The 24,507-nt window shown below is 50.2% G+C and overlaps 1 protein-coding gene across 1 annotated transcript in view; it reads right to left on the bottom strand.

The window, feature by feature from the left end:
- The window catches only part of AP4E1 (adaptor related protein complex 4 subunit epsilon 1), a 103,811-nt gene extending 96,469 nt beyond the window's left edge, over nucleotides 1-7,342 (bottom strand). Inside the window, exon 1 of the mRNA XM_089666826.1 lies at nucleotides 7,159-7,342. Within this exon, the coding sequence (XP_089522952.1) occupies nucleotides 7,159-7,284 (126 nt within the window). The 5' untranslated portion in view covers nucleotides 7,285-7,342. The remainder of the gene's footprint in view (nucleotides 1-7,158) is intronic.
- Nucleotides 7,343-24,507: the final 17,165 nt, after the last annotated feature.

Raw genomic sequence — 24,507 nt, 5'->3', positions numbered from 1 at the left:
CATACCCAGCACACACACACACTGCCAGCCCCGCCCCCCCCCCCATACCCAGCACACACACACACACTGCCAGCCCCGCCCCCCCCATACCCAGCACACACACACACTGCCAGCCCCGCCCCCCATACCCAGCACACACACACACTGCCAGCCCCGCCCCCCATACCCAGCACACACACACACTGCCAGCCCCGCGCCCCCCCCATACCCAACACACACACACACACTGCCAGCCCCGCCCCCCCCATACCCAACACACACACTGCCAGCCTCGTCCCCCCCCCCATACCCAACACACACACTGCCAGCCTCGTCCCCCCCCCCCATACCCAACACACACACTGCCAGCCTCGTCCCCCCCCATACCCAACACACACACTGCCAGCCCCGCCCCCCCCCATACCCAGCACACACACACTGCCAGCCCCGCCCCCCAGCACACACACACACTGCCAGCCCCGCCTCCCCCCCCCATACCCAACACACACTGCCAGCCTCGTCCCCCCCCATACCCAGCACACACACACACACACACACACACACACACACACTGCCAGCCCCGTCCCCCCCCATACCCAGCACACACACACACACACACACTGCCAGCCCCGCCCCCCCCCCCCCAATACCCAGCACACACACACACTGCCAGCCCCGCCCCCCCCCAATACCCAGCACACACACTGCCAGCCCCGCCCCCCCCATACCCAACACACACACTGCCAGCCCCGCCCCTCCCCATACCCAACACACACACTGCCAGCCCCGCCCCCCACCCATACCCAACACACACTGCCAGCCCCGCCCCCCCCCCCATACCCAGCACACACACACTGCCAGCCCCGCCCCCCAGCACACACACTGCCAGCCCCGCCCATACCCAACACACACACTGCCAGCCCCGCCCCCCCCATACCCAACACACACACTGCCAGCCTCGTCCCCCCCCATACCCAGCACACACACACACACACACACACACACACACACACACACACACACTGCCAGCCCCGCCCCCCCCCCCCCAATACTCAGCACACACACACTGCCAGCCCCGCCCCCCCCATACCCAGCACACACACACACTGCCAGCCCCGCCCCCCATACCCAACACACACACTGCCAGCCCCGCCCCCCCCCCATACCCAACACACACACTGCCAGCCCCGCCCCCCCATACCCAACACACACACACTGCCAGCCCCGCCCCCCCCCATACCCAACACACACACTGCCAGCCCCGCCCCCCCCCCCATACCCAACACACACACTGCCAGCCCCGCCCCCCCCCCCATACCCAAACACACACACTGCCAGCCTCGTCCCCCCCCCCATACCCAACACACACACTGCCAGCCTCGTCCCCCCCCCCATACCCAACACACACACTCCCAGCCCCGCCCCCCCCCCCCATACCCAACACACACACTGCCAGCCCCGCCCCCCCCCCCCATACCCAGCACACACACTGCCAGCCCCGCCCCCCCCCATACCCAGCACACACACACTGCCAGCCCCGCCCCCCAGCACACACACACTGCCAGCCCCGCCCCCCAGCACACACACACTGCCAGCCCCGCCCCCCATACCCAACACACACACTGCCAGCCTCGTCCCCCCCCATACCCAGCACACACACTGCCAGCCTCGTCCCCCCCCATACCCAGCACACACACACACACACACACACACACACACACACTGCCAGCCCCGCCCCCCCCCCCCCAATACCCAGCACACACACACTGCCAGCCCCGCCCCCCCCATACCCAGCACACACACACACTGCCAGCCCCGCCCCCCATACCCAACACACACACTGCCAGCCCCGCCCCCCCCCCCCATACCCAACACACACACTGCCAGCCCCGCCCCCCCCATACCCAACACACACACACTGCCAGCCCCGCCCCCCACCCATACCCAACACACACTGCCAGCCCCGCCCCCCCCCCATACCCAGCACACACACTGCCAGCCCCGCCCCCCCCCATACCCAGCACACACACACTGCCAGCCCCGCCCCCCAGCACACACACACTGCCAGCCCCGCCCCCCATACCCAACACACACACTGCCAGCCTCGTCCCCCCCCATACCCAGCACACACACACACTGCCAGCCCCGCCCCCCCCATACCCAGCACACACACACTGCCAGCCCCGCCCCCCATACCCAGCACACACACACTGCCAGCCCCGCCCCCCATACCCAGCACACACACACTGCCAGCCCCGCCCCCCATACCCAACACACACACTGCCAGCCCCGCGCACCCCCCCATACCCAACACACACACACACTGCCAGCCCCGCCCCCCCCATACCCAACACACACACTGCCAGCCTCGTCCCCCCCCCATACCCAACACACACACTGCCAGCCTCGTCCCCCCCCCATACCCAACACACACACTGCCAGCCTCGTCCCCCCCATACCCAACACACACACTGCCAGCCCCCCCCCCCATACCCAACACACACACTCCGTACCCAGCGCAAACACACACTGCCAGCCTCCCCCCCCCCCCCCCCCCCCGTACCCAGCACACACACACACTGCCAGCCCCGCCCCCCATACCCAACACACACACTGCCAGCCCCGCGCCCCCCCCCATACCCAACACACATACACACTGCCAGCCCCGCCCCCCCCATACCCAACACACACACTGCCAGCCTCGTCCCCCCATACCCAACACACACACTGCCAGCCTCGTCCCCCCCCCCCCCCCATACCCAACACACACACTGCCAGCCCCGCCCCCCCCCATACCCAGCACACACACACTGCCAGCCCCGCCCCCCCCATACCCAGCACACACACTGCCAGGCCCGCCCCCCCCCCATACCCAGCACAAACACTTACACTGCCAGGCCCGCCCCCCCCCATACCCAGCACGCACACACACACACTGCCAGCCCCGCCCCCCCCATACCCAACACACACACACTGCCAGCCCCATACCCAACACACACACACTGCCAGCCCCGCCCCCCCATACCCAGCACACACACACTGCCAGCCCCCTCCATACCCAGCACGCGCACACACACACACTGCCAGCCCCGGCCCCCCCCCCCCATACCCAGCGCGCACGCACACACACACACAGCCAGCCCGCCCCCCCCATCCATACCCAGCGCGCGCGCACACACACACAGCCAGCCCGCCCCCCCCCCCATACCCAACGCGCGCGCACACACACTGCCAGACCCTCCCCCATACCCAGCATTCACACTGCCAGCGCCCCCATACCCAGCATTCACACTGCCAGCGCCCCCATACCCAGCATTCACATTGCCAGCCCCCCCCCCATACCCAACACACACTGCCAGCCCCCCCCCCCCCTACCCAGCACACACACTGCCAGCCCCCCCCCCCTACCCAGCACACACACTGCCAGCCCCCCCCCCCCCCCCTACCCAGCACACACACTGCCAGCCCCCCCCCCCCCCCCTACCCAGCACACACACTGCCAGCCCCCCCCCCCCCCCTACCCAGCACACACACTGCCAGCCCCCCCCCCCCCCCCTACCCAGCACACACACTGCCAGCCCCCCCCCCTACCCAGCACACACACACTGCCAGCCCCCCCCTACCCAGCACACACTGCCAGCCCCCCCCCCCCTACCCAACACACACTGCCAGCCCCCCCCCCCCTACCCAACACACACTGCCAGCCCCCCCCCCCCCTACCCAGCACACACACTGCCAGCCCCCCCTACCCAGCACACACACTGCCAGCCCCCCCTACCCAGCACACACACTGCCAGCCCCCCCTACCCAGCACACACACTGCCAGCCCCCCCCTACCCAGCACACACACTGCCAGCCCCCCCCTACCCAGCACACACACCGCCAGCCCCCCCCCCCCCCTACCCAGCACACACACCGCCAGCCCCACCCCCCCTACCCAGCACACACACCGCCAGCCCCACCCCCCCTACCCAGCACACACACCGCCAGCCCCACCCCCCCTACCCAGCACACACACCGCCAGCCCCACCCCCCCTACCCAGCACACACACCGCCAGCCCCACCCCCCCTACCCAGCACACACACCGCCAGCCCCACCCCCCCTACCCAGCACACACACCGCCAGCCCCACCCCCCTACCCAGCACACACACCGCCAGCCCCACCCCCCTACCCAGCACACACACCGCCAGCCCCACCCCCCTACCCAGCGCACACACACCGCCAGCCCCACCCCCCTACCCAGCGCACACACACCGCCAGCCCCACCCCCCTACCCAGCGCACACACACCGCCAGCCCCACCCCCCTACCCAGCGCACACACACCGCCAGCCCCCCCCCCTACCCAGCACACACACCGCCAGCCCCCCCCCCCCTACCCAGCACACACACACTGCCAGCCCCCCCCCCCCCATATCCAGCACACACACTGCCAGCCCATACCCAGCACACACACTGCCAGCCCCCCCCCCCCCCCATACCCAGCGCGCCCACACACACTGCCGGCCCCGCCCCCCATACCCAGCACACACACTGCCAGCCCCCCCCATATCCAGCACACACACTGCCAGCCCATACCCAGCACACACACTGCCAGCCCCCCCCCATACCCAGCGCGCACACACACACTGCCAGCCCCGCCCCCCCCATACCCAGCACACACACACACACACACACACTGCCAGCCCCGCCCCCCCCCATACCCAGCACACACACACTGCCAGCCCCGCCCCCCCCCCCATACCCAGCACACACACTGCCAGCCCCGCCCCCCCCCCCATACCCAGCACACACACTGCCAGGCCCGCCCCCCCCCATACCCAGCACACACACACACTGCCAGCCCCACCCCCCCCCCATACCCAGCACGCGCACACACACACACACACACACACACACACACACACACACACACACACTGCCAGCCCCGCCCCCCCCATACCCAACACACACACACTGCCAGCCAGCCCCGCCCCCCCATACCCAACACACACACACACTGCCAGCCCCGCCCCCCCCCCATACCCAGCACACACACTGCCAGGCCCGCCCCCCCCCCCCATACCCAGCACACACACACACTGCCAGCCCCGCCCCCCCCCCATACCCAGCACACACACACACACTGCCAGCCCCGCCCCCCCCATACCCAGCACACACACACACACTGCCAGCCCCGCCCCCCCCATACCCAGCACACACACACACACTGCCAGCCCCGCCCCCCCCCATACCCAGCACACACACACTGCCAGCCCCGCCCCCCCCCCCATACCCAGCACACACACTGCCAGCCCCGCCCCCCCCCATACCCAGCACACACACTGCCAAGCCCCCCCCCCCCCCATACCCAGCACGCACACACACTGCCAGCCCCGCCCCCCCCATACCCAGCACGCACACACACTGCCAGCCCCGCCCCCCCCATACCCAACACGCACACACACTGCCAGCCAGCCCCGCCCCCCCCATACCCAACACGCACACACACTGCCAGCCAGCCCCGCCCCCCCCATACCCAACACGCACACACACTGCCAGCCAGCCCCGCCCCCCTACCCAGCCACACACTGCCAGCCAGCCCCGCCCCCCTACCCAGCACACACACCGCCAGCCCCACCCCCCTACCCAGCACACACACCGCCAGCCCCACCCCCCTACCCAGCACACACACCGCCAGCCCCACCCCCCTACCCAGCACACACACCGCCAGCCCCACCCCCCTACCCAGCACACACACCGCCAGCCCCACCCCCCTACCCAGCACACACACCGCCAGCCCCACCCCCCTACCCAGCACACACACCGCCAGCCCCCCCCCCTACCCAGCGCACACACACACACTGCCAGCCCCCCCCCCCCCCCCCATATCCAGCACACACACTGCCAGCCCATACCCAGCACACACACTGCCAGCCCCCCCCATACACCAGCGCGCCCACACACACTGCCGGCCCCGCCCCCCATACCCAGCACACACACTGCCAGCCCCCCCCATATCCAGCACACACACTGCCAGCCCATACCCAGCACACACACTGCCAGCCCCCCCCATACCCAGCGCGCACACACACACTGCCGGCCCCGCCCCCCATACCCAGCACACGCACACACTGCCGGCCCCGCCCCCCATACCCAGCGCGCGCACACACTGCCAGCCAGCTCCCCCCATACGCAGCGCACGCACTGCCAGCCCCGCCCCCCTTACCCAGCACACACATACTGCCAGCCCCGCCCCCCCATACCAAGCACACACACAGACACACTTCCAGCCCCGCCCCCCCATACCCAGCGCACACACACACTTCCAGCCCCCTCCATACCCAACACACACACACACACACACTGCCAGCCCCGCCCCCCCATACCCAGCACACACACTGCCAGCCCCGCCCCCCCATACCCAGCACACACACAGACACACTGCCAGCCCCGCCCCCCCCCCATACCCAGCACACACCACACTGCCAGCCCCCCCCCATACCCAGCACACACACTGCCAGCCCCTCCCCCATGCCCAGCATTCACACTGCCAGGCCCCCATACCCAGCATTCACACTGCCAGGCCCCCCATACCCGCATTCACACTGCCAGCCCCCCCATACCCAGCATTCACACTGCCAGGCCCCCCATACCCAGCATTCACACTGCCAGGCCCCCCATACCCAGCATTCACACTGCCAGGCCCCCCCATACCCAGCATTCACACTGCCAGGCCCCCCATACCCAGCATTCACACTGCCAGCCCCCCCCCCATACCCAGCATTCACACTGCCAGCCCCCCCCCCCATACCCAGCATTCACACTGCCAGCCCCTCCCCCATGCCCAGCATTCACACTGCCAGGCCCCCCATACCCAGCATTCACACTGCCAGCCCCCCCCCATACCCAGCATTCACACTGCCAGCCCCCCCCCCCATACCCAGCATTCACACTGCCAGCCCCTCCCCCATGCCCAGCATTCACACTGCCAGGCCCCCCATACCCGCATTCACACTGCCAGCCCCCCCCATACCCAGCATTCACACTGCCAGGCCCCCCCATACCCAGCATTCACACTGCCAGGCCCCCCCATACCCAGCATTCACACTGCCAGGCCCCCATACCCAGCATTCACACTGCCAGGCCCCCATACCCAGCATTCACACTGCCAGCCCCCTCGGCCATGCTCGGTATTACCTGTCTGGAGCTGAGCCCGGTGATATTCCTGATCAGACTCCCCAGCTTAGAACTGGCTCCAGGCGGGGGCTCCTGTAGTAGGAGGCCAGGCAGGGCGCTCAGTGTCCTCTCCACGATCTCACTCATCTTCCCTGACAATTCACAACAACACCCGGCACCACCATCATCCTACACTTCCGTTTCTCTTCAACAACACACAGCTTTATTCCACGGACAGTGTCACTGTGCACCACACACTTCTTCCACTAGATGGAGCCATAGGATCGGCAGAGAACAGCCTCCTCTACAGAGAGCGTTCTCCACCAATAGAGAATACACAGAGCCATCCTGTACTGTACATTGGATGACCTGGAGGGGGCGCCTCTTATTATCCGACTGATAGGAGATTGGAAGAAAACAATCATGATTACTATTATACATAATAAATAAATGTACCCATCATACTGGAAGCAGTCACCAAGTTCCAGCGAGAACAGAAACCTTGTACTGACTATAGGCAACATCGTTCACCCTTCATCACCCAGAACAGGCCCCCTACATCACCCAGAACAGACCCCCTTCGTCGCCCCAGAACAGGCCCCCTTCGTCGCCCAGAACAGGCCCCCTTCGTCGCCCCAAAACAGGCCCCCTTCGTCGCCCAGAACAGGCCCCCTTCGTCGCCCCAGAACAGGCCCCCTTCGTCGCCCAGAACAGGCCCCCTTCGTCGCGCCAGAACAGGCCCCCTTCGTCGCCCCAGAACAGGCCTTCTTCGTCGCCAGAACAGGGCCCCTTCGTCGCCCCAGAACAGGCCCCCTTCGTCGCCACAAAACAGGCCCCCTTCGTCGCCCAGAACAGGCCCCCTTCGTCGCCCAGAACAGGCCCCCTTCGTCGCCCAGAACAGGCCCCCTTTGTCGCCCCAGAACAGGCCCCCTTCGTCGCCCAGAACAGGCCACCTTCGTCGCGCCAGAACAGGCCCCCTTCGTCGCCCCAGAACAGGCCCCCTTCGTCGCCAGAACAGGACCCCTTCGTCGCCCCAGAACAGGGCCCCTTCGTCACCCCAGAACAGGTCCCCTTCGTCACTCCAGAGCCAGACTCTTTGTCTCCACAGAACCGGACTCTTCTTCACCCTAGAACTGGGCCACTACATCAGCTCAGAACCAGGGCACTACATCACCCAAGAATCGGGACACTACATCGCCCCAGAACCGGGCCATAACATTGCCCCAGAATCGGGCCACTACTTCATTGCCCCAGAACTGGGCCACTACATCTCCCAAGAATTGAGCCACTACATCACCCTAGAATCGACCACTACATCACCCCAGAATCGGGCTGCTACAACACCTCAGAACCGGGCCGCTTCATCTCCCCAGAACCGGGCCACTACAGCATCCCAGAACCAGGCCACTACATAACCCAAGAACCAGGCCACTACATCGCCCCAGAACCGGGCCACAACATTGCCCCAGAATTGGGCCACTACTTCATTGCTCAAGAACTGGGCCAAAACATCACCCCAGAAATGGCAAAATATTGGAAATTATTGAAGGGTGTGCCTTTACTTGGAATGGAGGGGGAGGGGTATAAAAGTAAGCCATTGCTTAATTTCTGCCTTTTCGGAGCCCAGGCATCAGGATATCAGGATGTCTGTGTAATGTACCATCATTGCTCTGTTTCTTTACTGTAACTTTCCTGTCTGGTCAGAGATTCCTACTGCTGCCCTGCCTGAGTTCCTTTTGCAGTCTTTTTATTTCTGTTGTGCCAAAGCCTGGTTTCGGACACCCACTCTGAATTTGTTAACTGCACTCGCTATTACAGCTCCAGGAGGTAGGGGTCTTCATGGTAAGGGCAAAGCTTCATATAAACTGTCCTGACCTAGGCATAATCTCTACATCTGCAAGTGGACTAGGGGACCTTTGCTGGGTAACCAGTGCTTTGAACAGACCTGGGTGGCTGTTGAAGTGCAAAGCAGTTTACTAGCAACCAGACAAGAAACGCACATGCGGAATGTCCAGTTGCCAAAAGAAAAAAACAACAAACAAAAAAAAGACTCCAATGTTAAGCCTTCAGATGGCCAATGGGTAATATCCCTGGGGATCCCAGCATTGGGATGTTTGCTGCCTTGTGGAACTGCAAGTGTTGCACCTCCTGCAGGATCTGATCTTCGGGGGAACCCAACCAGTTTCAAGACTCCAGTGGTGAGGCACCTCAATGCCCCAAAACTTTGGCCCTGCTGTATATTTTGCAGTGCATAGCAATGCACACTGAAGTAGGAGTACAATAAAAATATAATAAAAACCTCCAGCATTGGTGTCAGTGGATGCAATAAAAATCCCCTGCATTGACTTGAGTGGACACAATAACAACCCCCAGCATTGATGTCAGGTGATGTGGAATTGGCAATATACAGCAGAGAGCACAGAATAATGTATATAAGTGTCCTATACTCTTATATTGGGACTGAGTACAGCAATGCTGGCCAATGGCACTTTAACGCATGTTGTGGTGCACTGCAGTGCCGGTACTTTGCCCACTACTGTAAGGGCTTGTTTACACTAGCTTCAAAACATGGCATTGGACACACTTTTTTAAAGCACTCTGAACGCCAATCAAAGCACTTGTTACTAAATAAAAAGTTTACAGTCCTGTGTTTGCTTTGCTTCGCTTCAAAAGTTATACCCCATGTCACTTTAATGGTGCTTCAAAGCGTCTTCAAAGCCTCCATAGAAGTCTATGACAAAGCTATGACCTGTAGCTTTTGGGAAACTTTTATTCAGCTTTGGCTTCGCTTTGTTTTGGAGGTATTGCAGGTATGAGATATTCACACACACACAGCTTCATTAAAGCTTCACAAAAGCATCATTGAAGCACCACCAAAGCATCATTGAAGTACCACCAAAGCATCTTTGAAGCACCATCAAAGCATCATTGAAGCACCACCAAAGCATCTTTGAAGCACCACCGAAGCATCATTGAAGAACCACCAAAGCATCTTTGAAGCATCAAAAACACATCAAAAAAGCATGTTGAAGCAGTAGGCGCTTTAATGTGTGTTGAAGTAGAAGCAAGTATAAATGAGTCCTAATAGTGTTTTGTGTGCCTTCAAAATTAATGCATCGTAATGCACTTATTTAAAGGGAGTCCCTATTTAAAATGGGCCCAGTTGGGGCCAGCATAATAGTCCTGAGCATATATAAGAGCCAGTGATGACAATTCCCAGAAATATAAACCCCCAATAAGCATCAGGGCCAGCAATAACAATCCACTGTAAAACTAACCCACAGCAAATATCAGGGCCAGCAATGATAATCCCCAGCAATACTAACCCTCATTAATCATCAGGGCCAGCAATGATAATTCTCATCAAGGGCCAGGGCCAGCAAAGACAATCCCCAGCAATACAAACCTCCAGTGTCAGGGCAAGCAATAATCCCCAACAATGCTAACCCTCAGCAAGTGTCAAGGCCAGTGATAATCCACAGCAATAGTAACCTCCAGCAAGTGTCAGGGCCAGAGATGATGGTCCCCAGCAATGCTAACTCCAGTAAGTGTGAGGACATCGATGATAATCCCAAACATGTCTAAACCAAGCAAGGGTCAGAGCCAGTGATGATAATCCCCAATAATACTAACTCCCAGTAAGTGTCAGGGTCAGTGATAAACCCAGCAATACGTACCCCCCAGTAAGTGTCAAGGCCACCAATGCAAATCCCCCGCAACACTAACCCCCATTAAGTGTCAGGACCAGCAATAATACCCAGTACTTCTAACAACCAGTAAGTGTCAGGGACAGCAGTGATAATCACCAGTAATAATAATCCCCAGTGAGTATCAGGACCATTGATGATAATCCACAGCAATGCAAACTCCTAGTAAGTGACAGGGCCAAGGTGATAATCCTCGACAAAACTAACCCTCAGCACGTGAGGTGATGATAATCCCCCTATAATACAAACCCCCAGCAAATGTCAGGGCCAGCGATCATAATCCCAGCAATACTACTGACCCCCAGAAAGTGTCAAGTCAAGTAGAGCCTTGGACTACATGGAAAACACTGTGCATGCATTTCTGATACAGAAAAATAGGTACTGGACTTTATTTAGTGTAAACCAGCCTTAGTAAATATTTTGTACCTTCTGCGTCTTGAGTCTACAAGTACTGTCAGAACTGCATACAGTGAGCACTGATTTTGCATCTGGAAATGGCCCTAACATCCAGAGTCATCCAAATTCTATCTCTAGTTATATTTGTTAGCCACTAGATGGCAGCTTGTTACCATATTTCATCTTATTTGTGTTCACAAAGTTGACCACAAGCTGGCCATATACTCTGCAATTGTCTTACATTTAACCAAGTAATTACAGACCTGTTAGTTTAACTTCTATAGTTGGGAAGATACTGGAGAGTTTAATAAAAGACCACATAGATGAGTTCTTGCTGGAAAAACAGATGTTGTCAAACAAATCTGATTTCTTTTTATGAGGAGGTGAACAAAACGTTGAACAGAGGAGTGGCGTTGAACTTGGTATACATGGATTTTGCAAAAGCGTTTGACACAGTTCCCCACACACGGCTAATGTGTAAGGTAAAGTCTACAGGCTTGGAAAAATCCGTATGTAAATGGATAGAAAACTGGCTAAAAGATTGTATTCAGAGAGTAGTGGTTAATGATTCATACTCTGAATGGTCTGAGGTTGTCAGTGGTGTACCCCAAGGTTCAGTGTTGGGACCCTTACTTTTTAATATATTTATAAATGATATAGGGTCTGGGATTAAAAATCCCATTTCAGTCTTTGCAGATGAAACCAAGCTGTGCAGAGGAATAACGTCCTTACAGGATGTCTCCAATTTACAAGCCGACCTCAATGTACTGTTTAATTGGGCAACTATGTGGCAAATGAGGTTTAATGTTGATAAATGTAGGTTAGCACTTGGGGGATAAGAATATGCATGCATCATACATATTAGGTGGGGTACAACTGGGGGAATCAATGGTGGAGAAGGATCTGGGGGTTCTGGTAGATCACAAGCTTAATAATGACATGCAATGCCAAGCTGCAGTTTCTAAAGCGACCAAAATCCTCTCTTGTATTAAGGTATAGGCTCCAGAGAGAGATATCATATTACCCCTGTACACATCATTAGTAACACCTCATCTGGAATATGCAGTTGAATTTTGGGCACCAATTCACAAAAAGAACATTGGGGAACTGAAGAAAGTACAGAGAAGGGCAACTAAACTGATAAAAGGCATGGGGGAGCTCAGCTATGAGGAAATATTAGAGGAACTGAATTTATTCTCTCTAGAGAAGAGGAGATTAAGGGGGGATATGATCAACATGTATAAATACATCAGTGGTTCATATAGTGAACTCGGTGTAGAGTTATTCACCCTGAGGTCATCACAGAGGACAAGGGGGCACTCTTTACGTCTGGAGGAAAATAAATTTAATCTCCAAACATGAAAAGGTTTCTTCACAGTAAGAGCTGTGAAAATGTGGAATAGACTCCCTCAAGAGTGGGTTCTGGCCAGCTCAGTGGGTTGCTTTAAAAAAGTCCTGGATTCTTTCCTAGATACACAGAATATAACTGGATACTAACATTGATAGGTAAAGTTGATCCAGGGAATATCCGATTGCCTCTCAGGGGATCAGGAAGGATGACAAAGCAGATCACTGGGTAAATACAGTTGCCGGTAATCGGCTGCACTTTCCTCACGCTGTCACAGCGTGAGGAAAGTACTGTCAAGAACCGGCAATTGTCAGTGAAGAGATCGTCCCTGATGATCAGGGCCCAGCAGTGTCGCCCACCTGTGCCCATTAGTGCCATCCACCTGTGCCCTGCCGTGCCACCCACCTGTGCTCTGCAGTGCCACCCATCAATGCTGCCCAGCAGTGCCGCCCATCATTGCTGCACATCAGTGCTGCCTATCCGTGCCACCTCATCAGTGCCCATCAGTGCTGCCTATCAGTGCAGCCTCATCAATGCCCATCAGTGATGGAGAACAATTACCTGTTTGCAAAATTTTATAATAGAAACAAAGAAAACCTTTTTTTTTTCAAATGTTTAGCTCTTTTTTTGTTTATAGTGCAATAAATAAAACACCCAGCGGTGAGTAAATACCACCAAAAGAAAGCTTTATTTGTGTGAGAAAAAAAACAATAAAAATTTCATATGGGTACAATGTTGCATGACCGCACAATTGTCATTCAACGTGCGACAGCGCTGAAAGCTGAAAATTGCCCTGGGCAGGAAGGGGGTATAAGTGCCCAGTAGGCAAGTGGTTAAAGTGATATTAACTGCTTCACCACCGGCCTATAGAGAGACTACTGCTACAGCAGAGCAATACACAGCAGAGCTATACAAAGCAACATGTCTCCCTAGTAAAACACACACAGCACATAATGTAAAACACAACACAGCACACAGTTAACCCTTTGATTGCCCCAGATGTTAACCTGTTCCTGCCCAGTGCCATTAGTACAGTGTCAGTGCTTTTTATTAGCACTGATCACTGTATTAGTGTCACTGGGGATGTCAGTGGCAGTTAGTTAGTTCCAACCTAGTGTCAGAATGCCCGCTGCAGTCCCACTGTAAGTCATTGATCGCCACCATTACTAGTATAAAAAAATAAACAAATACAATTCCAGTATATATACCTCCATTTGTAAACGCTGTAACTTTCACATAAACCAATTAATTTACATGTATTGGAATGTTTTTAGCAAAGACATGTAGAAGAATACATTTTGGCCTACATTTATACCGAAATCTGATTTTTTTTTTATATTTTTTTACTATGATATGTTATATAGCAAAAAGTCAAAAATAGATTTTCTTTTCAAAATTGTCAGTGTTTTTTTGTTTATAGCACAAAAAAATAAAAACTGCAGAGGCGATCAAATACCACTGAAAGAAAGCTCTATTTGTGGGGAAAAAAAGGACATAATTTTCATTTGGGTGCAGCGGTGCATGACCGCGCAATTGGCAGTTAAAATAGCACAGTACCTATATCTCAAAAAATGGCCTGGTTAGGAAGGGGGTAAATCCTCTGGAGTGCAAGTGGTTAAACCCTTTAAGCACTAATTTATTTACCTATTGAGGATGCTGCCTATTTATCTTTTAATCCTTGCCTATGTTCCAGTTTAAACTGGTCCACTGATCACTACCCCAAGTTTCCAGTTTCAGGGTGGCTCCTTTCTCTTGCAGTGTTCTATGGAGCCACCCTTGCATACAAGGACCAGAGTTCAGTCTCCCTTCACTGTGTGCATCAATAGAAACACACAGCCCCATAGCCTGGAATGGCAAAGCACTCCCCTGCTCTTCCTTCCTCCCTTCTCCAAATAACAGACTCAATGGAGACTGCACTGCTCACTGTTAACTTTTTCCTGTGCAGACCAAATGTTCAGGCAAGCAGCACCGACAGAGCAGGAGCCATCAGTATTAAAAAATCCCATTGAAGAATTTTAGCAAATAGTTTACCAGGGAATATCAATTTTACTGTGCTCATTGTTTTAAACTAAAAACACCAAGGGGTTAACACTACTTTAAGGCTTCTTGAAATGCAGGAATTCATGTTTAGTGGCTGGAGGCTAATGGTGGTAGATGCTGGAGATGCAAAAGGGTGCAGGAGTAGAGAAACATGGAAGCTGGTATCAGAGAAGATAAAAGTCAATTACTTCTCCTAGATGTAAGCAGTGAGCTTTCATACACACTCATACGTTTTGACAATGCTGAGGGAGACTTGACTGCATGTAGTCATGGTAAATAAAAATGCATCCAAGAACTGCAAAATGTCTTTGTGGGATCTTGTTCTTGGAAGAGTTAGTGTCACAGTGCATGCACCTACACTTAGAGAGTGCATCACTTTAACCTGCATGGGTGGTGTGCCTTGGAAAAACCTTTGCTGTCCAAAAAGAACATTAAAATAACACTAGAGTTTGTCATCGAACATATAGGCAATGACCAAGTCTTCTGGAACAATGTGATGTTGATTTGTGAATTAAATATAAAATTGTTTGACTACAGTAGCAATAGACATCATTGGTACAAACCAATGACTTCATTTCAGAAGAGCTTCATACCAACAGTGAAGCATAGTGGTGAAACAGGTATGGTTTGGGGCTGCTTTAGATCTTGGGCAACTTGTAGTCATCCAGTCAACTATGAATTCTGCATCATATCAAAGTGTGCTTGATGAGAATGTGATTATAAAAAGAACTTTTCTCATATAAGTCCAAAAACATAAAAACCCTAAATCCCAAAATACCCAAATACAAATAGAAATCACTAAAAAGTCTCCATATAATATAATAAAGTCTCTATATAATAAAGTCTTTCAATATATTTCTTTGCTTTATCCCACGTGATGCTTCCAGATTTTCTTGTACCTCAAAAAAAATATAAACTCAAGATAGTGTGTTACCTTCAAAACTAATACTTGACGTGCCATAAATCGTGAATCATGCAAAACTGCATAACATGTGCAATACACACGTGAAGAGGATGAAAGAGAAAGAAAAAAAAAATTATGTAAGATAAAAACAAAAATATAAACAAATAAAATTTTAGATATGAAAAATATATATTCTTATTGTGATCAAAATATAATATCATCAATACAAAAATCAGTATTACACGTGAATACACTCAAATTGTGAATACTCAAACTGCAAACAACAAAAAGTGATTCACTCCAATTAGTGTAAAACCACACTTAATACAAAAAGGTGATCACACTTCCAAAGCAGCTATTATGCAAACAACCCCTTATCTATTTGTGCAAAAAGAATATGTAAATATTATTGTACATAAAGCCATGCTATCAGAAGTATCAGGAGTGCAGAACAAAGGCTTTCCTACAACTCACAAGAGAAGTATAGCCAAAAGAGCTTTAGCCATACTTCTCCTTTAGACTCGGTTCACATTACTGCGACCCCAACGTCATGCCACTTGCTTGCAACCTCCTTGCGACTTGCTTGTGACTGTTGTGATTTAACATTGCGGTTTGTGGCACTCAAGTCGCACGAAAGTCACAAAAGTAGTTCAGGAACCTTTTGTTTGTTGCTGCGACTTGAGTCACATTGATTAAGACCCATTGAAATTAATGTGTTTTGACTTTTCATGCGACTTTATGTGTCGCAAGTCGCATGATAAGTCGCAGCAGTGTGAACCAGGGGGCTTAGGGGTCCATTCACACTATGGAGGTGCAATTGAGTGCATGAAGGTTTTGGGTGTTCCCATGTGTTGATTTTAGGGCAGCCCATTGATATCAATGGGCCACCCTATGTGGTAGGAACATACATAAAAAGATCCAGCACCATTTTAACAATAGCACAGCACCAAAATGCATAGTTTGCGTGTATATATGCAAGATCCGCGGGGGTGCCACTAAGAATTGCAGGAAAGTGCGCAATTGTGCACACATCCCTGCAATGCACTGGTGTGAACAAAGTACTAGGGTCGGTTCAGACTATAGAAATGCAGTCCAGATGCATTCTGGATGCGTTTTTGCATGCACGTTTTTGGTGCGTTTCGGTGCGTTTTTGAAGCATTCCAGTGTGTTTTTGACGCAATCCAGTTCATTTTTTCTACTCCCTTTTTCTTCAATTTAAATAGGGACATGTGCGTGCCAATGCATTTTTGGTGCATTTTGGTGCGTTCCAGTGCGTTTTTGATGCGTTTTACCACGTTCCAGTACAGTGCTGTGCAGAAAAAATGCAGCATGTTCTACTTTTTTCTGCAACTGGAATGCACTGAAACTGCAAGCACTGATGTAAACTATGACATTGTCAACCATATAACCTATTTTCTGTGTGTTTTGGATGCAGAAAAAAAGCAATTGAAACGCATGTAGTGTGAACTGGCCCTTAGAGATTTTTCAAATTTCTTTTTATGGTTTACTGTACTCATAATGTGTATAGATGTGGCACACCCACAGTGTCTATATTCAATGATTATTGTGAACATTCTTGTATTGTACAGCAGGGGCAGACTGACAACTCATGGGGCCCCCGGGCAATAGGGGATCATGGGGCCCCTGTGTCCTTGCCCAAACTCAAAAAAGCCTATGAAAAAGGTACCAGGGGCATCTCATGGGGCCCCCTACTGACCCCAGGCCCTCCAAATGGTCAGTCCGCCCCTGTTGTACAGTAACCCTTAAGGCCTCATGCACACAGGGTGTTTTTGCAGCCACTTTTAGGGGCGTCAGGCGTTTTTTTTACTGCTTCCAAACAGCCCTCCATGCACACATAGACTTTTAGAAGCTTTTAGTAGCAGTAGCGTTTAAAAAAAATCCCAGAGCTAGTGCGTCAGTGAGCAGTAGCATTTCAGCAGAAAAATGCTTGACGCTGCTAAACTCGTGTTAATGCTAGGCCTGTTTAGCGCTTATTAATTTCAATGGTCAGAATAAATTATTATTTTGGCCAATGAAATTAATTAACGCCCAATCGCTTGATGATTGTAACCACGACTAAACGCTTGTAAAGCGTTAAATACTTTTACAAGCAGCAGGCGTTTTTTCAGCAAAAATGCTGCTACCAGGAGAAAGGCCTCTAGGAGAGTTTTCTTTAACTACTTCCCGCCTAGCCTATAGTAATATGATGGCCGGGCGAAACTCTCGGCCCTCCGGGGGGACATCATATGACCATACACAATTCTTTGCTATGCGCAATCAAATTGTGTAAAAAAAAACTGATTACTACTTTGGGCATAGTGTAATATGAAAAAAAAATCTTAAAAAAAGCAAAAACAATTTAATAAAAAATTTTAAAAAAAATTAAAAAAAAATTTTTTCCGTACTGTCACCAGTCAGTGTCACTGATCACTGCCACACCAGTTATTTGATGACACTGTACTGGTGACAGTATGTAAAAAACAATTGTGAAAAATTTTTTTTAATCTCTTCTTTTTCCAAAAAATTATAACAAAAAAATTACAACTTCAAAAAACTCGCCATGCCTCTTATGAAGTACGTCGGACTGTCTACTTTGCAAAAAGGGGTCATTTGGGGGATATCTGTACTGTTCTGACATTCTTGGACCTCAAGAAATTAGATTGGCTGTCAGTACTTCAGGATTGATCAATTTCCAGATATATCCCATAGTTTGTGAACTCTATAACTTTTCCTACAGACCAAATAATAAAAACTGCTTTGGGTTATTTTCACCAAAGACATGTAGTAGAATACATCTCGGCCTAAATTTATGAAGAACAATTATTTATTTGCAAACTTTTATAACAGAAACAAAAAAAAAGTGTTTTTTTTTTTTTAAATTGTGATCTTTTTCTGCTAATTTAGCAAAAAATAAAAACCCCAGTGGTGATTAAATACTGCCAAAAGAAAGCTCTAGTTGTGTGAACAAAATGATAAAAATTCAGTTTGGGTACAATGTTGTATGACCGCGCAATTGTCATTCAAAGTGTGAGAGCTTTGAAACCTGAAAATTGGCCTGGGCAGGAAGGGGATAAAAGTGCCCGGTATGGAAGTGGTTAATGTCCTGTGTGCATGAGGCCTTATAAGTGTACCAGATTTTTAAATACAATGTTGGATTTTGTTAAAAATTTGACACCCCCCCCCCAGGGGTGGACTGACAACTCATGGGGCCCCCGGGCAATAGGGGATCATGGGGCCGCTGTGTCCTTGCCCAAACTCAAAAAAGCCTATGAGAAAGGTATCAGGGGCATCTCATGGGGCCCCCTACTGACCCCGGGCCCTCAGGGAGTGCCCGAGTTTCCAAATGGTCAGTCCGCCCCTGACCCCCCCCTTCCCAACGGAAAACATTGCATCCAGGGGCGGACTGACCATTTGGAAACTCAGGCACTGCCCGAGGGCCGGGGGTCAGTAGGGGGCCCCATGAGATGCCCCTGGACCTTTTTTATAGGCTTTTTTGAGTTTGGGCAAGGACACAGGGGCCCCATGATCCCCTATTGCCCGGGGGCCCCATGAGTTGTCAGTCCGCCCCTGATTGCATCACTTTACTTTAAAAAAAAAAAAAAAAAAGGCCAATCTCAAAAGTTTATTTTTTTTATACATTCAAGTCAAGTATGTGTTCTGTTCTCTTTACTGATAGGATTCCGTTATTATATATTCGTTTTCAGGATATGCTGTGTCATTTCAGAGAGCTTTTCAAAGAGATAAGATGATGAGAGCAATCTGCACTGTACAATCAGCAGTCATTGATCTGATAGGCTACCATACATTGCTATATATCATACCGTCGATCTGATAGGCTACCATTGATTGCTATATTTTCCATCATTGATCTGATAGGCCACCATGGATTTCTATCTATCATATCATTGATCTGATATAGGGTTGCCACCTCATTCCTTTAAAACCGAACACATAATGACACAGGTTCTGTGGCTAATGTAATGCAGATAAGGCACGAAGTGAGTTTACTTAACTCCTTAATCAGCCACAAAACCTGTGTAATTAATATGTATTCAGTTTTAAAGGAATGAAGTGGCAACCCTAGCCTCATCCAGTCGCAGCAGCTGTCAGCCTCTCATAGAGTTTACCATGCTGCCGGCAGTGGAGATGAATGATGCACCTGTACCTTCCACCAGCACCTAAGTGCCAAAGCCTCATACACCAGGGCTATTTTGCATGAGACCTTCAGGCCAGTTCACACCATCCAACATCTGAATCGCACTTGAACACGCTGTGCATTCCTGTGCAATTCAAACCGCATGCAAAACGCACTATGACTGCAATCTGCAGAGGGTGTCAATAAAAAGGTAATGACACCCGAAATACAGGCTGCGTTTGCCCACTCCGGATTAGTGCATAGGTTTGCCACCTCACCCCTTTAAAACCGGACACATATTAATTTCACATGTTCTGAGGCTAATTTAATGCAGATAAGGCACTTAGTCTAAGTTCACACCTATGCAGGTTGTGTTTGAACCATTTCTGCATTGCATTTTGCATTTGTTTTCTTGTTGCTAAGCAGATTTAAAATGCAAAACGAATCAAATCATGGCACAAATGCATCAAAAATGCACTACATGCTTTTCTGCGGTGTTTCCATTGAAGTTCTATAGAACCAAAAATGCAACTTTTTGCATTCAAAAAAGTCCCTTACCCTTCCCAAAAAACGCACCAGGTGAAAATGCGCAGATGTGAATATGTCCCATAGGAAATCATGTTAAACGGACTGTACTGTCTTTCTGCAAAACACTGCAGAAAACAATTAGGTGTAAACCTAGGGTCAGGATCCTTTCACATGGCCTGGACCCATTTAGCTGATCTGCTTGCTCAGCGGGGGCTCTCTCCACTGATCCCCCGCTGAGCAGGCAGATGACAGCTCTGTGTCCGCTCCACTGCTGCAAAGCAAACACAGAGCTGCTTACTCTCCTCAATGGGTAGTCGGATGAAAATGGTCATCCAATCATCCAACCTGATCCAACGGAGGGAAAGGGAATTGGATCCCTATCCGTCCATTTTTGGCGGAAATGTAAAAGGACACGTCTGTTCATATCTGCCACTCCATAGAGGAGAATGGAGGTTCCAATCCGGTCGGCCTGAAAAACAGGCAGGTGGACCTGATTGGAACATCCATGTAAAAGAGCCCTTAGTGAGTTTAATTACCACCTTAATCAGCCACAGAACCTGTGTAATTGATGTGTTCGGTTTTAAAGGGATGAGGTGGCAACCCTAATCTGATATATATTAGGTTATATTTCCCATCATCAATCTGGTAGGTCACCATGGTTTTCTATATATCATCAATATGATATCTGATATATATCAGGTTACAGTGAATTGCTATTTTTACTGGTACTTGTCTGTTAATTCACCGGATTTATATATATATATATATATATATATATATATATATATATATATAAATCCGGTGAATTAACAGACAAGTACCTTTTTCCCATCATCACTCTGGAAGGCCACTATGGTTATATAGCACATCATCATTGCTCTTTGCACATTCTTGTTGTTGGACAAAGTTGAAAGTGCTAACAATAACATCAATACTATGGTATTAGGTTGGCTTTGCTCATTCATCTATTTGTTACCATTCATTAATTCTGCTGTAAAACATAAAGGCTGAAGTGTAATAATATAAGAGTTGCCATAACAGGACTCCGCTTGATAATGACTCATTTCAGCTAACAATTAGTTCTTGTATCTTTCTTAAGAGGCCACAGTCTCCACCAATGAGTTCCCTGTAATGTACGTCATAAGCTTCATTCTATCTTCATTTCAGACACCTAGCCATAAATAGATGTGGATGAATGAAGCCATAATGAAGAGAGGCCACATTTCAGGAAAGGCTCTTAGCATTACAGCTCTATTCATAGGTTATCTGGCTAGACCTTTAACCCTTTCAATACTTAAATAGAATGGAGCTCACTGAAAAAGACTTCCAGAGGTTCACTTGGTCCTAGTCACTCTAAAAAGTTCCAAACATTTATGGGTGTGCACTAAATTGTGGCCATACATGTTTCCATACATTTTTTTTTCTGATCGATCTCTTCTGATAGGGGTAATCAATCTATAGTTGGCAACCCATATGATCAATATGCTGCACAGATGGATTTAGATTTGGATTTATAGTTGAGATATGATAGTAAACGATCAATCTTTCCACCATGTTATCTTATAATCTGATCAATCGAAATTAGTGATGCACCGAAATGAAAATTCTGGTGCCGAAACCGAAAATTAAAAATGCACTTGGCCAAAAAACCAAAACCGAAATGCGCGTTTTTTTTTTTTGGAAAAAAATACGCTTTGATTTAAAAAAACAACATAAACTCTATTTTTTTGTAAAATATGAAAGAGGATGTTACAGCGAGTAAATAGATACCCAACATGACATGCTTTAAAATTGCGCACACTCGTGGAATGGCGTGAAACTGCGGTGCTTAAAAATCTCCATGGGTGATGCTTTACAAATTCCTACAGGTTAGCAGTGTAAAGTTACAGAGGAGGTCTAGTGCGAGAATTATTGTTCTTATAATAAATAAATTGGTGCTATCCCAAAAATAATATTGTGAAATGCCCTCAATGCTGAAATATCCTTTCTCTCCCAAAAATCAAAGTCATAAAGTCCAGTAGTTCAGCGTCTCTATAGAAACACGTGAAACCCCACAAAAAATGTTTTCTTTATAAAATGATCTTCCAAATTAACAGGAATCCTTCTTTAAAAGGAAAAAAAATGTTGTTGTTTTTTTAACTCTTCTTCTGTGAAATTCCCTAAAAAAAAAAGAAAAAAACAAAATCTCAAATAGTGCATTATCAAAAAACGCATGATAACTTTCAAAAACGCATTTTCAATAAATGTGGAAATACGTGAAAAAACACTTCAAAAACCACTTCAAAATAAAGTGCACAAATGTGTCACACATTCCACCTAGTGAGGGTGTAACTATACCTTCCCCATAAAATAACGTGCTCTCCAAATCACAATTAAGACAGGTTAATAATTGTTCTTGCTCTGACGTTCGTGGAGATACCTCACATGTGTGGTTTGAACACCATTTACATATGTGGGGATGGCCTACATATGCGTTCACCACTATGTGTGAGCATGGGGGGCCGGGGACACTTTAAACATTTTTAAAAAATTTTTTTTTTTTTTACACTGTCCCTTTAAAAAAAATTTTAATCACTTTTATTCTTATCACAAGAAATGCATTCATCCCTTGTGATAGAAATAATTAGTGACAGGTCCTCTTCATGGAGAGATATGGAATCAATAAGCATTGATCTAGTGCTTTAGAAAAAAAAATTGCCGGAACTGGAAGTGACATCGCTCCGGTCCTCCAAGGGCACCAAGAGTGAAGGCCATCTTTCCTTCACTAATCTCTATGCCCAGCGCCGGGATCGTTTCATAGTTTCTCAGGTAAGGCTGAGAACTACTGAGCGGCGGCCGTGCGGTGGCGAGGGGCAGGGTTTTCTCGGCACCTGTATTGATGCTTTTTTTCATAATGGCCGAAAGGGGTTATTTCGCCCAAAACGTTTCGACCACCGAAATAGGATCGTATTCATGAACAAAGTATCTCAATGCTGATAACTGATGCAAAATGACTGATCATTTTCTACTCTGGCCTGGCCGAACGACTCAATTTGATTGATTTGATAAAAAATTGAGCCTAAGGGCCCTTTCACACAGGTGGACCGATCGGGTCTGCCTGTCCATTTTTCAGGCTTCCCGATCGGACCACCCATTGTTCTCTATGTAGACATGGATGTACAGTAAATGAACATAGTTACATAGTTAGTCTGGCTGAAAAAAGACAAAAGTCCATCCAGTTCAACCATAGAAAAAAAATTTAAAATCCTATACCCACAGTTGATCCAGAGGAAGGCAAAAAAAAAACAGCAAAGCATGATCCAATTTGCTCCTGCAGGGAAAAAAATTCCTTCCTGATCCCCCGAGAGGAAATCGGATATTCCCTGGATCAACTTTACCTATAAATGTTAGTATCCAGTTATATTTTGTGTATCTAAGAAAGAATCCAGGACTTTTATAAAAGCAATCAACTGAGCTGGCCAGAACCAACTCTTGAGGGAGTCTATTCCACATTTTCACAGCTCTCACTGTGAAGAAACCTTTCCGTGTTTGGAGATTAAATTTCTTTTCCTCCAGACGTAAAGAGTGCCCCTTGTCCTCTGTGATGACCTCAGGGGGAATAGCTCTACACCCAGTTCACTATATGAACCACTGATGTATTTATACATGTTGATCATATCCCCCCTTAATCTCCTCTTCTCAAGAGAGAATAAATTCAGTTCCTCTAATCTTCCCTCATAGCTGATCTCCTCCATGCCTCCATGTGTCCTTGTACACCGGCTTGCATCCGATCCAATCCGCTAAAAACAGACGAATGGGAATCAGTTCCCCATCCGTGTAGTGAATCAGATGACAGTCGGATGTAACCAGAGAGGCGGTCCATTTACATCCGTCCGCCCCATAGACAACAGAGGGCTCTGCACAAGCAGAGCAGACACAGACCTGTCATCTGCCTGATCAGCAGGAATCAGCGCACAGATGCCCTGCTGACCAGGCAGATCTGCTTGGCGGAGTCCACCTATGTAAAAGGGCCCTAAGCCCCCGGTTACATCGGGTGCAACTTGGCATGCGATTTGCATACCATGCGACTTGCAAATGCTAAGTCGCACCCTATTGTTCGCTTTACAGTGGTCATATTGGTGAGGTTCCAACTTGGTCAGAGCCGCACCGATTTCTAAAGTAGTGCACTGTGTCAGATGTCTTGCAAATCGCAACTGAAATCGGCAGGTCACCCAATTTTGAAATCATGAGACTTCGCTGTAGGTCCTGTAATTTCAAAATTGGCTTTGATGTGACCGGGGGGGGTAAATCAATGAAATGGGAAGTTATGGCT

Source organism: Staurois parvus, unplaced genomic scaffold (assembly GCF_062004578.1).
Source record: "Staurois parvus isolate SC_StPar_1 unplaced genomic scaffold, SC_StPar_1.0 ptg002864l, whole genome shotgun sequence".
Taxonomy (NCBI): Eukaryota; Metazoa; Chordata; class Amphibia; order Anura; family Ranidae; genus Staurois; species Staurois parvus.
Note: the sequence above shows the minus strand (reverse complement) of the source record. Positions and strands in the feature narration are given on the sequence as shown.